Genomic DNA, 14,054 nt, shown 5'->3' with positions numbered 1-14,054 from the left:
ACAAGCGTCCCCGAAATAGAGTTACCCAAGGAAGCCTACGCAAAGACGATAAACCCAAAGAAAACACTAAAGCCAAGGCCCACCGGGTTCCCGTCCCACCTGCGCGGCAAACACAACACGCCCCCTCGGCTACTATGCCCGGAGGACACGGGCATGCGCAGCAACACAGGAGGGGCGGGACTGAGACTGGCTCTCTGAGCAGACGTCATCCAGTACAAGACGACTCCGCCCTCCTTAAGATGGCGCTGCACTCAACGCGGAAGGCGCGTGGGTGCTGGAGCTTCATCCGGGCACTTCATAAAGGACATAAAGCTGCTCCCGTTCTGCAGGTAACTGAGGCTGGCCGTTCTCCCGCCAGCTTTCCATCCCGCGAGGTCTTTCTCACTCTCCCTCCCTCCACTTATTTCCCCCTTCCCGCTTCCTCAGGACCAGCCATTTCTCGTGTAAGGTCGACTCGTCTCACCTATCACTGCTCTCCTACTCGAAACGTGGCGACGTTGCAAGAATACGTGATGACGTAGCACTGGCGGAAGGAGCGCGCTGCCGCCTGACCTCGTGGCCGCCGCCTCTCTCCGCAGGAGCGCCGCGCCGCCGCCGTTGCCCGGCAACGCGGAAAGCCAACACCTGGTGTTACGTTTCAGAGACCCCAGTCATTCCGGGACTGCTCTCTTTCTCAAGGTCCCATTTCTCTCTTTACTCCTCTTTCTCTAATAGCACGCCAACGGGCCAGCGGAGACATTAGACAAAACGTCTTATTAGTAACTGGGCAGTTTAGGTGGGTGCAGCTGCTTGACGTCCTCCCTCTGGCAGTGTGGTACTTGAGCAAGTGTCAGTGCATCTTCCACTCTAGTTCCTCTTCGTTGCCCCAAGTTTGTCCCTTATCTAGCAGGCTCTGTGAAAGAAGGACAGGAAGCTGCCAAAGTGCGCGGTCCAGTCTTGCGCTTGACAGCACTGCTGTTACTGTGGTGTACTGAGAGCAAGACAAGCGGCCTTCATCCTGTCACTTTGGGATTTTTACCCTCATGACAAAAATGGGGAGGCGGAATACTCTTTTATTTATCGACACATTTACCAAACGTCTTCCAAATGCAATCTCAGTGTTAAACACTTTGATGTACATTATCTACGGAGATATCTTCTGGGATCTAGAGATAAAGGAGATTCTGTGATTACTAGATAATTTCCTGGCATCTTTGCGTATTCATTGTTATGATGAGTAGGTGTGAAGGTATCATATTGTATCTGGTGTATTGGAAGCAGCCCTAGACTGGAAGTTAGGAAACCAGAAGTCAAGGGCTTTGTCTGCCACTTGCAAGCTGTGTGACAATGACAAGTCACAGTCTCTGGGCTTATTTTCTTTAGCAAATTGAGTGGAGGAAGAGTTGGATTGATTGACGTGTTAATGTTCCTTCAAGGTTTGTAAAATCTATGGCGCCATGATTATGAAGCCAAAGTAAAGCCAATGAGAGTAATTATGAAAACCAAGATTTAATTTCAACTTATTTTTCTGATCATCTAATAAATTTTCTGAACTGCTGCTGCATTCTTTATTGATGTGAGCCTCACAAGATTCTTATGAGAATAAAGGACATAATATGACGGAAAGCTCTTTGACAACAAACAACTATTTAAATGTTATTTTAAATTTCAGCAGCAATGTTAGGTAAGAATTGATTCAAAAATTAGACAAATCCATCAAATATTTCTCTCCTTTAAGTTTGAGGGTTTGATTCTGCAAAACCAGAATTAGTTGATTATTTATAGTTAATAGCATATTGAAACCTATGCTATCAAAGTAAATAAGCCTTAGACCCAAACTCCCCCTCATTTCAGACTAAAGGATTGAGAATGTCATGAGAATAGAGAATCAAAGAGAGAAGGAAAACAAACTAGAGCCCACTAATGACTGCCCAGGGAAGTTTGGGACACTAAATCATTATAAATGCTAAAGAAAAAATTTCTGAAACCTCTACTATTGTTTCAGTGGCATTTATGAATAGGGCTGTTCTTAAAGTTAATTGTTAATCTGGATTGTTTCAAGATGTAGAATTTCCAGGGCAGATTAATGTTTCCAATCCTTTTATTTAGCATTGAGTAGAGTAAGAATTAAATGTTTTTTTTAAAGTATAAATCTACATAGAATTTCAGTCATTAAACATGGTGATTTGAAAGACTAATGCGATCTTTTGAAAGACTAATTGAGAAAAGATACAAAATTGCATTCAGAGTGTGATTACAATATGCTTATATATAAATATTTGTGTAAATATACACACAGAAAAAAAGACTGGAAGGATACAACCATATTTAACTTTTTTGTTTTGCTTTGGTCTTCCTAAATAATGAGTTAAAAGTGATTTAAGTTTTCTTTAAGCATTCTGTATTTTTCATATGTTCTAAATTGAAGATATATTCCTTTTATAACCAGAAAAAAGTTTTGAAAGCATAAATCTCCATACAAATCTGTAGTCATCAATAGTGTTTGAGAAAGATACTTGTCCCACAGTGCCATTATTAAAATGGGCCTTAGAAAAGGACTACTAAAAATTTATGGCCACTTTTCCTGTATGTATCTTCTTTTTCTCTTGAAGAGCTTTCTTTGAAGTCTAAGGGATTTTGTGAACAGATGCAGAAATATGTGAAGGAAGAATTGGATTCTTAAACCAGATGCATTAGACATTTTTACGATATCTCATAACCTTTGTAGAAAACAAAAATTATTTTGCAAGAGTATAGTATAATAGAAAGAAATGTATATTTATCATATGAGTGGTTCTATCAAAAACCAAGAAATAGCCAAGTTACTTTTTTATTAGTTTTGGCTGTGCACTTAATCCCCGAGGTGAGAAGCCAAAGTGGATGAGCTATAGCAGCGCTTTATTAGAAACTGTAACTGGTACAGTATTGTGATTCCTAAGTTATTCTAACATTTTGGGGATTTGTTGTTGTTAAACAAAATCTTGGGTAAAAAGCTTGGCATTGGGAACCTTTAGTTATCTCCAATGCAGGTTTTTTTGCCCCTCAAGGCCAGATATAAAGTCAAGTTTAAAACAAAAAAGAGAAATAGGAATAACTGCATGTAGTGCCATACTCATTATGGGATGTCTACAATTTATATGAAAATGGTTTATTTTGCCAGGTGTTGCCTGACTGAAAACTGTTGAAATCTGACGAGATGAGAGTAGTCATAGAGTCAGAGGAATGAAGATCTGACATGTTATGTTTAAATGCTCAAGGAATTAGGAAAATTTAAGCCTGTCATCGTTGCCCAAACACAGAATCCATACTTCTTTAAGCACTAACTCACGATTGTACTATGCAAAGAGTGAAATATTGATGGTTAGTAGATTTTTGCAAAAATATTTATAATCATTCAGTTGAAGTATAAAGTAGGCACATTTTATTGTGGTTGAACAACATGCTTCATTATTTGTGATCCCCAGCCTGGGTTTGGCCACTATTAATGTAGTATTCCTATTGTTAATGGTCACTAAATGTAGCCATTAGATGAAGGAATCATGCCTACAAAAAATAGACATGGCTTTACATTTTTTATCTTCCATTTAGTTCTCACAGCAAAGATTTTTTAAAAAAATTATTTAAAAGTAATATTAGATTTACAAAGTCACAAAATTAGTACAGAGAATTTCTGTATACCTTTCACCAAGCTTTGTCTTTAATAAGCATAATTATCAAAACTAAGAAATTAACATTGGTACAATACTAGGAATTTAGCCACGGACCTAATTCAAATTTTACCAGTTTTTTCACTAGCCCTTTTCCTGGTCTAGGATTTTTTTTAAATTCAGGATCCCACATTGCATTTAATTGTCATGTCTCCTCTAATCTATGACATTTCTTCAATTTCTCCTGACCTTTCTACTTTTGAAGAGTAATGGTGAGTTATTTTGTACAATGTCTCTCAATTTAGGTTTGTCTGATGTTTTCTCATGATTAAACTGAGGTTATAGATTTTGGCAGAAGAGGTGTTATTCATAATAAGGCCAAGGCCTGTATTAGCACCTTATTTCAAACATGAGTTAAGTAACTTGCCCAATATCACACAGTTTAATGGTGGAATTAGGTTGGTAAAGTTTACTGTGGGCACTTCATTCCGTATTTTGCAATTAGTATTTGTTATTTGTAGGTTTCTGTTATCTTAATTGGGGTAGTATTCCATGTGACTTTTAGTTTTTCTCTGCCATGTATTGTCCATGCAACATAAGCTAATCAGTGTGGAAAGTGTTCAGGAGTTGCCATAGCCATCTGGGAATTTTACTAGTTGATGACTGTCAGTTTGATTGGGCTACTTCATATCTTTGTGCTTTTGTTCAATGGTAAATAAGGGTGTTTTTTTGGATCCACTCTAAAGTGCCTTTTAATGTTAATCAGTGAATCCATTTGTTTACAATGCTCTTTAGGTTGGTTGCTCTTGTGAACTGACTTAGCTTATTATAAATGATAATATTGCAGTTCTTTGAAAAATATTTTTGAGCTGCTAATGAAAACTACTGATAGATAGAAACTGCTGAAAATATAGAGGCAGAAGAGTAGATAAATGGTGAGGATTTATGCTAGCAACTATTATGGCAGCCACAGCCTAGAAACATGAAAGAGAGTGATGCTGCTGACCCCAAATTCTTTCTCAATGTATCTTTTGCATGACTATATAGAGATGTATAGAGATGTCTATAGAGATGTCTACAGAAGCTTATACAAACATATATATATGCATATATATATTTACTGTGCATTAGACATATATATTTAAACATAGAAAAGGAGCTAACAGCTAGTACCTCTGTATACTAAAGCTTTACGCTATGTGCTGAAAATACTTTATCTTATTTACTTCATATAACAAGCTTGTTAATATTACTCTACCCATTTCATAAAAGAGGAAATAAAGGCTCAGAGAGATTAGGTAATCTTCCTAAGTCACAGAACTAGTAAATAGCAGTGACAGGATTCAAATAGCAGTGACCAGTATTGCCTGTGCTTTTCCCACTTGCCCAGTATAGTTTCTTATCAAATGAAATCTTACGTGAATCCTAGTTAGATAAAACAGATAAAAGCAGGGCTTTTCTGATTTAAGAAGCAGAGGAGTCTCTTCAGCTCTGCTTGCATGCTTGGCTGCTCCTCCCTTACCTCCCTCCACACAACCCAGTGGGCCCCCTGAGATGGTGCCACACAATCTTGGATTTCTTCAGATATAGTTTGAAAAATACTGCAGCTTCCTTAAATATCCAATTGAGTTTGCTGATCAGAAGCGCATATGATGGAGGGATTATTTTTAAGGAGCTGCACCTATAAATGAGTGGTTTGAGAGTGTTTACTTTGATATGTATGTATTATACAACTAAAATACAACATCTATTTATCTTAAGCCATGTGAGCAAGTACATGAGATAATAGCAATCAAACAACTTTCTCTTTCCTTCTTTCTCTTTCACAGCTTATTTATGCATAATATGCTGATCTTTGTGCACAAAGATAGTGCTATGGATTAACTCTCACTCTTGTAACTAAATTAACCTGGCCTCTAGCCTCCTCACAAAGCACACTTACACCAGTTCCACTCTTGATTCTATTCTACAACCAGCACTCAGGAGTTCAGGACTTTTCTCTTCTGTAGACTACGGCATGAGGCCTACATCTTCCTCCTAAATTTCCACAGGAGAAATTTACTCATTTAGAGCAGAAGCTGCTCTACCACAGCGTGAGATACTAGATGGAAAGAGGTAATTTATAGGCAGAGATGATACACTGACCCCAGCTTGACTTAATTTAACTCTGCTCAGGCATTTACAATTTTCTCTCTAAATCATTTCTTAATACTGGGGATATCTTTTATCCCCAGGCAGGGGCTTCACAGTTTTTCATAACATCCCTGTTTAGTGAGTGAAGCAAGACCATATCTAGGTCTTTGCATTGTCCCATCCCTTGAGTTCTATTGTACCTCTAATCATTTACCAAAATTCATCTCTAGCTCTCTTTTCTCTTGGCATGCATTCTTTCTTGAGCTATCCCTCCATTTATAATTGAACCTACTTCTGCTTGGCTAAGGGACTGCCTCTTTGACTGCACCTTTGCTTCCAAAAGGCAGACTCAAACCTGGTCTCTAAGCCATGGATATTCTCACAACTTCTACTTCTACATCCTTTGCTCTTTTTGTCAGAACACTAACCAGCATGTGGGCATGTCAGTTTCTCCTTCACATTCCTGTCCTCATATTCTGACTGTGACTCATTACTATGTTAGATATATCTACTGAAGATGGAGCCTTGAATGACCTTAGTTAGATTGCTTCTTGTCCCATTTTCTTTTAATGATAGTTGTAGATTTTTCAGTAAGGTAGTTGAAAGTATAAAATAAAATAAATCTCACCTTGTAAAACAGTTTCAAGTGGAATCTATTTTCTTCATTAATAATATCCTATTCTAAAATAGCACTTTGTATTTTCCAAAATGCTTTACATATTCTTATTTAATCTTGAAGACAGCATACAAAGTTTTGCTGTTTAGCTATCAAAAATTTTTACTTACTGGTTAAACTTTTGTTGTGCCTTCCCCCTACCTTTTTTTTTATTTAAAAAAAACAGTTTTGAAATGATGATGAATCTAAGTATCAGTGTTCTTTCTAGTTTCATTTCAGTGAGTATTATCCTATTTGTACTCAAATTAGTCTAATATTTAATTCATTTGAGGTCCTGGTCTGATAGAACTATGATAATTTCAGTTATTACTAAACATAATGATAATGGGAGTATGTGTTAATAATAGCAAACATTCATTGGATGCTTATCATGTGCTAAGCATAGTGTTAAGCATTTAATATTCATTAGCTCATTTAATCTTAACAACTCAATGAGGTAGGTCCAATTAGCTCCATTTTATAGATGAGGATGCCAGAAGGCTAAATAACTCACCCAAGGTCACATAGGTAGCAAGTGTCACAGCCAAGATATAAACCCAACTAGCCTGATTCTCTGTGCACTAACTATGGTACATTCTGAAACAAATTACACATGTTAATTTGCTGATAACTGTCTTGCAACTTTAAAATCTGTTCCATGAAAGCCACTTATATATCTTACCATGGTGACATGCAGAGTACAAATTATAAATCATCCTTTGTTGTTGCTGTTCTTACAGTCTTGTTTGGCTTGATAAATTATGAGAAAGGAGCAAAGCTGTCTTGTAAATTTATCTCCATGTCTCTATTTGGCTACTGCCACTAGGATTACCTTGTATAAAATAAGGGCTTTTAACACATGAGTCCCAAGGTGCATGTAGGAAGTTCTGTTTATACACATTCTATAGCCAAAAGGTCAACCTGCACAGAGCCCTGCAGGCAGAAGGGAGGTGGTGAGTGCTAAAGCTGATGGATGACCAGGGGACCACTATCTAGGGTCTAGTTGGGATTTATGGCTAGAGTACTTTCTTCAAGAAGTAGCAGAAGTGCAAAGCAGGAAGGTGGGAGAAATGAAAGGAATTAGCGTTGCCCATTACTGCAGGGGAAAAAGAAGAGTTTTATTCTGAAGGATTGTCATTTGAAGGAGTTCTTAAAAGAGATCTGTAGTTTGGTAATTATAGAGCTTTAAGATGAATTATTACCCATTAGTACATTAATTAGGATACTGATGAAGCTTTAAAATTAAGCAATATTGAGCAGAGCTAATTTTATACACCAAAGGGCTTCTCATGCACTTTTCCTTATTTCCTTCATGAACAGAGACTTTGTGTGGACCATTCTACTTTGTATTCATTCAGCCCCACTTTTTACCTGCTGTGCTACTTTGGACCCCTTTTGGGAAGCAGGAGAATGTACTAGTCAAGGGAAATGGAACAGTTTACTCAAATCCCTGATTTGGATTCCTGTCCTCCCATGGGGAAAGAGGTCTAAGCAGCTAGTTCATAAATTTGTTAGAAAAGAGAAAAGGGGTCCCCTGGGCTAGAGGTAAGTGTGCAGTATGAAGGTGCAGTCCCAAGGGAGATGTTAAGGACCAGACTAAGTGGAACCCTTGCCAGTTCTGGGGAGAGAGCCAGGTTGACCTGCTCCCCCCATGGATACTAGTTGTATACCCATCTTGGTTATAGAGAAAAATCTCTCTCTGCAGGCAACTTTGGCTTCTCCAATGGCTGGCACTTTTCCAGCCACCCTCATGCCACCAAGCTGTGAAATATCCAGACTCAATAACTTAGAGAAGCAAGTTTGTAGAGGTTAAACATTCACATGAATATTATACTTGTCGTCCTATGATGGACTGGCTGTTCATTAGGAGGAAGTGTGGTAAAGTAGAAAGTACATGACTATTTGGATCAGTCAGGCCTGACTCTACTACATATTAACTGTGTGATGCCAGGCAAGTTATTTGACCTCACTAAAGCTCAGTTTTGTCCTCTGCAAAGTGTTAATAATAATGCCCACATCGTAGGAATTTTATGTGGATTTGAGATTCTGCCATATATATGACCAGTACACAGCACCTGGTGGGTCTTCTCTGCTTGATAATGACTATTTCTTCAGTAATACATAATTTTGCTTAGCAGATTTTCTCTTCTCTATCCTTATCAATCTTAATAGGATTCCCCGCATCTCTACACTATTCTTCCCCTCCCTTTACCTCCCCCAAAAATCAGTCTGACCAGATTAATCTCCCCAAAGCACAGCTCTAATTATGTTTTTTCCTTGCTCAGAAAACTTTGGGGGTTTCTCATAGAGTTCAGACTCCCTGTAGCCCAACATTCAAGACCTTCTACAGTCTGGATCCAAAATACCTCTTTAGGGAGGCCATTGCTATCTCACATGGACCCTTTGCTCTGGAGTTCATAAAATTTTCAAGTTTAGTCAGAGCTGTTCCCTTTTACTTCTGTATTAATGCCATTACCTCTTCTTGGAAAGGCCTTCCCATTCTCTTCTGTCTATATTATATCATTTTTTAAAAACAAAACAGAAATATGTAAAGCTTTTTGCATGTCAATCATACCTTAATAAAGTGGTTTAAAACAAACAGCAACATGCCTGATTCTTGAATGATGGAGGAAAAAAAAAGAAAAGAAAAGAAAAGAAAGAAAGAAACAGCCACAGCAGAACTTGTATTTAGGTTCCAGAAAACTTTGTTCTGAAGTTAGAAATGATTGCTCCCATTTTGAAATTTTATAGGATTTTGTACCTTTCTTATAGAAATGAATACATCCTTCCTATCTGTGTTTATAGGCATTTGCTTTGGATAGAAGAACATGCCCTTTTTCATTAGACCTTTAGTGCAGGCTTCAGCAGGAAGTGGTCCAGCATACCTTCAGCCACAGGTGCAGCCAAAGGTTGCCACTCAGCAGGCAGACCTCACCAGGAGGTATGTTCCTGGAGGCCACTGCCAGTCATGAAAGACAGGAAACATTCTTCCTGTTGATCCTTGGCTATGATAACTATATGTACAAGAAAATGAGTTATTACTTAAATTTTTGACATGATAACTCCTATCACAGAAGGAGCTCAGTAAGTATTTAATGAGGGAATAAATTCAGTGACCAACAAAACCAATGAGATAACACATGAAAGAGTACATAGCATTGTCATCAAGAAGACTGTTAAATTTAAACCATTTTTGTGTATATTTGTGTATTTAAATACAAAATATTTGCTACAGTTAATGATTGATATTATTGCTCACAGTACACAGATGTTTGTAAGTGATTGAAAGATAACACCAATTTTATTTCAATTATTTTCCAAGTAAGCTATGGATTTCCAACTTGTTTTTTCTGGAACTGACTTTTATTGCCACTCTAGCACTAATTTTATTTTTCTCAGGTATGGCTAAATATACTGGAGTTTGCTACCTCTTTATATTATACTGAAGTTTGCTACCTGTGTATATAGAAAAATGTAGACATACTCAGGATTCTGATGAAAAGATTTTATTTTGAGCATAGTTTTGCCTCAAAGGACTGTCTAGGTTAATAAATGTGTCATATTATCTACACAACTGATGTTGTGTTTTTTGCTATTATAATCAAGAGTATGCTTTCTTCAACTCATGAAGGAAATGAAAATCTCATTTATTATGCTAATATTGCCTTTTATTGCTCAATTACCCACCATAAGCTCCATTAAAGAAACTTGTCAAACCATGCCTAGTACCTTTGCTCTGTAGCTCTTGTAGGCTCTGGATAGGCACAGAAAACAGCCCTAAGTCTCACTGCACTCTTAAATGATGTGGACAGTAAGGCCCTTTGTAAGCTTTCAATCTAATGTGACTTTTTCTTTGCACCATGGTGAGTGTGGAGTAATGTGATTCAAGTAGATTTTATATCTGCATGACTAAGGTTTTGCAAAGAATTTATATTTTCTTCTTTTAAAGTAGCTCGTGGCATTTTGATGGCTGGCCAGGAAAGCTTTATTGCTATACTTGCTTACTAATTTGTCATTACATGTTTAATAAAACCTAAATAAATCTAGCATAATTGTAGGACTGTCATAGAATATCATGTGTGTTAGAGAGAAGGGGTTTGATTATAACATCTTCCTGATAAACCTTAGTCTATTTGGGTTGCTATAACAAAATAGAATAGACTGGGTAGCTTAAACAATGGACATTTATTTCTTACAGTTCTGGAGGCTGGGACATCCAAGATCAAGGTGCTAGCAGATTCAGTGTCTGGTGAAGGCCTCCTTTCTCGTTCATAGAAGGCTGTCTTCTTTCTCACTGTAATCTCACATAGTGGAAGGGGTGAGAAAGTTCTTTGGGATCTCTTTTATCAGAGCACTAATGCCATCCTTAGTGGAACCCTCATTACCTAATCACCTCTCAAATGCCTCACCTCTTAATACCATTATATTTGGAATTAAGTTACAACATATGAATTTGAGGACATAAACATTGTCTATTATAGTCTGTGACTACAGTGGCCAGATATCTTATAAAATCCAGAACTAATTATATCCATAAATTTTTTAGATTTCTTGAAAATTCCAGTATTTAAGCACCCACATGGTTATCTGCCACACAGTTTTTCACATTCTAAAATTCACATTTTAGAACAACTTCTTTAGCAGACCACATATCCTTAATTTTGATTGGGAATATATTAACACGTCTATGACTCAAATAGAGGTATAGCTTGTCCTCTAGTCTTATTTTTCTGTCTAAATAATAGACTTTTTGATCAGGCTTCCGTGATTCCTGTCTTCTTGAAAGTCGAATGCCCACCTTTAGACTAACCGTGTGGATATAGGGTCAGCCAGCTTCCATTCAGACCATATATTAGAAGGAATGGGGAACGAGGGGAGTGGCTTTTCAAAAAGGAGCAACAAAAGCCATGGCCACTGGTGGAATTACTGTTAGCTGAATACCATTGAAATTTGTGTCTTCTACGGGGAGATCATGAAGTAAAAAAGCATGTAAAGTAGGGCAAAAATTTTTTTTTAAATCAAATCTTTTACAATTTATGTTTAACCTCAAACCCTGGGGGAGAGGCCAGAGTTGAGGAATCCAAAAAGGAGACAGAGATGGGAGAATAGTCATTAGAGTGTAGATCTCAGGATTCCAAAGGGTAGAGAATTTTCAAAGAAGAAGAAATGAAGAGCAAAATAGTGGTGTATGGTAAGGTAAGGACTGGAAATTATCCATTGGAGTTTACAGTTGGTATCCCATTAATAATACTAGCAACAACAGCTTTAGAAGAGTTATTAGTATTGAAAGTTATAGTGAGATAAGAGGTAAGAAAGTGAGGATTGCTCTTTTGAACATCCTGATTGAGAAGGAAGTATTAGAGAGAGTAAAGGGAGGTATAAAGAACGGTCTCATCAAGCACAGTTTTTGGAGGTGAGGTCTTTTAGGATGGAAGAAACTTGAGCATGATCATAAGAGCCATTAAAGATAGAGAGGTTGAGGATACAGGAGAGAGAGAAAAAATAGAAGAAATGCAATCCAGATAAAATGATTGAACACCAGGAGAGACAAATCAACTCTGAGACTGGGGGAAAGGTAGAGATGGGTATGGGAGTAGGTGAGTTTGCTGAGAATGGCATGGGAAATAGAGGAACTCCAAAACCTGTTGGGCTTAATTCTCTTAGAGGACTTCAGTACTAAGGAAATGATATAGATCAGTGGGTTATTGTATGGGTTCTAAAGTCAGACTGTCTGCATTCTAATCAAAGTTTTTCCACTTGATAACTGGGTGTCCTTAGGCAAGTTACTGAACCTCTCTGTACCTCATTTTTTTTCATGTGTATGATAAAGAAGAGTAGAGTTAAAAGCTTGAATTCTATAGCCAGACTGTCAGGGTTTGGAGCTACTAAGCTCTACCACTTACTAGCAGCATGACCTTGTGAAGTCACTTAACTTTTCTGTGCCTTAATTATTCCATCTGTAAAACAGAGACAATAATAATATCTACCTCAGGGGGCTACTGTGAGGATTAAATGAGTTCATGTTATAAGTGTCTAGAACACTACCGGACACATTGTAAGAATTATATAAGTTTTTAAAAAGGGTTTGATAAGCAGTGTTAAGAGCCTACTTGAAATTATAAACCATAAATTAGGTTTTTAAAGAAGATTCTGCATTATTTTGAGATTTTTTGCCCAAACCTCTCAGCAAGTAAGCTGCATAAGTGAAAAATGAGCTCCCTAGCCTTGATCCAGGATTGGAGTTTTGCTTGGCTGTCGGGACACATGGCAAGGGGACCTGAGGTTGCTCAGCAGAATATAGTCCAAGTGATTGGCCTTGAGATCAGTCCCTTTATCCAGGCTGGGTAAAGAAGAAAGGTGGCCAGATAGGGACTGCTACATGAGGAAAAAATGGAAAAATCAGAGGTTATGATTTCTAAATGAGCTTAAAGAGCAGGTGTAGTGGGAATGAAAGGATGAAAGAGTTGAAAGGTAGAAGCTTGTAGACTGAGTAGAATATATTGACCTTTATGATTTTAAAAATGGAGTAATTCTGTATGATGACAAGGTTCAAGGTATGACATGGGAATAAATGGTTGAAGTTGATGTGATCAAACAAATGTTTGGAATGCTAGTGTATTGGATGGGTAGTCTACCTGATAATTGAACTGTCTTGGATAATGAAATTTGGGGTAGAAAGCGAACCAGCTTCCTAATCCTTTAATCAATTTAGAAGAGTATTCAAGAGGTGGGAAAATAAAAAGGGACTGAATAAGTAGAAGCGTCTACTTTCCCTTATTTATATAATCATGTAGGATATTTTGGACCATTTGTACCTAGTGTCTCCTGAACTATTAAAAGACCATGTTTAGTGGAGTATTATTTGGCTTTGTCACTTGGTGGATTCTTTCCTTATCTCTCATTCATTACTGAGCACTTACTATGTGCTAGAGATATTGTGCTATTCTATTGGAGATAGAATAGTGAAATACATGGGCAAAAATGTTACATTCCACTGGGAGAGACAAATGATAAATAAGTAATTAAAATGTACAGTATGTTAGATGATAGTAAGTGATATGGAGGAAAAACAAAGCAGGGACAGGAGATGGGGACTTCTGAGGGGTACTACAGTTTTAAATTGGGTAGTCAGGAAAGGTCTCTAAGAAGGTGACTTTCAACAAAAGACCTGAGGTGGTGAGGACATGTACAAGGTGGATATCCAGGGGGAAAGCATGCCAAGAAGAAGAAAGAAGAATGAATGTTTGGAGGCCAGCAAGGAGACCAATGTGGCTGAGGGACAGTGAGCATTTTCTTTACTTAACAAATACCATATAGCACTTACTATGTGTTGGGTGCTTTTCAAAATACTTGCAAGTATTAACCCATTTCATTCTCAGAACAATTCTATAAGACATTACAGATGAGAATCTATAAAACAGATGTAAACTAACTTGTCCATGAGTAACAAAATGCACATAGCTAACAAGGGTGGGGAGCCAGTGCCCTAACCTTGGGTTGGTTTTGCATTATACTGTCCATTATAATAATAGGATATGAAGTTAAATGGATAATAGGAGGGTGGAAGTGGGGAGGTCAATTGTATAGAACCTTAGAAGCAATTGTAAAAACTTTTGTCTTTTACTGGGATTGAGTTGGGA

General features: G+C 37.6%; 1 protein-coding gene across 2 annotated transcripts in view; it reads left to right on the top strand.

Annotated features, from left to right (window-relative positions):
* The first annotated feature begins 224 nt into the window (after window positions 1-224).
* WARS2 (tryptophanyl tRNA synthetase 2, mitochondrial) overlaps window positions 225-14,054 on the top strand; it is an 85,251-nt gene continuing 71,421 nt past the window's right edge. Inside the window, exons 1-2 of one of the 2 annotated variants that reach the window (XM_076000020.1) lie at window positions 231-329; window positions 427-775. Coding sequence is in view for 1 of the 2 variants with exons in the window: in XM_012761843.3 (XP_012617297.2) it covers window positions 240-329 (90 nt within the window). In the remaining variant the exon portion in view is untranslated. Of the gene's footprint in view, window positions 330-426; window positions 776-14,054 lie in introns of both variants that reach the window. The other variant, XM_012761843.3, reaches the window with a different exon arrangement.

The sequence above is a fragment of the Microcebus murinus genome, chromosome 2 (assembly GCF_040939455.1).
Source record: "Microcebus murinus isolate Inina chromosome 2, M.murinus_Inina_mat1.0, whole genome shotgun sequence".
Taxonomy (NCBI): Eukaryota; Metazoa; Chordata; class Mammalia; order Primates; family Cheirogaleidae; genus Microcebus; species Microcebus murinus.
The sequence above is the reverse complement of the archived record's forward strand: the minus strand, read 5'-3'. Positions and strand labels throughout refer to the sequence as shown.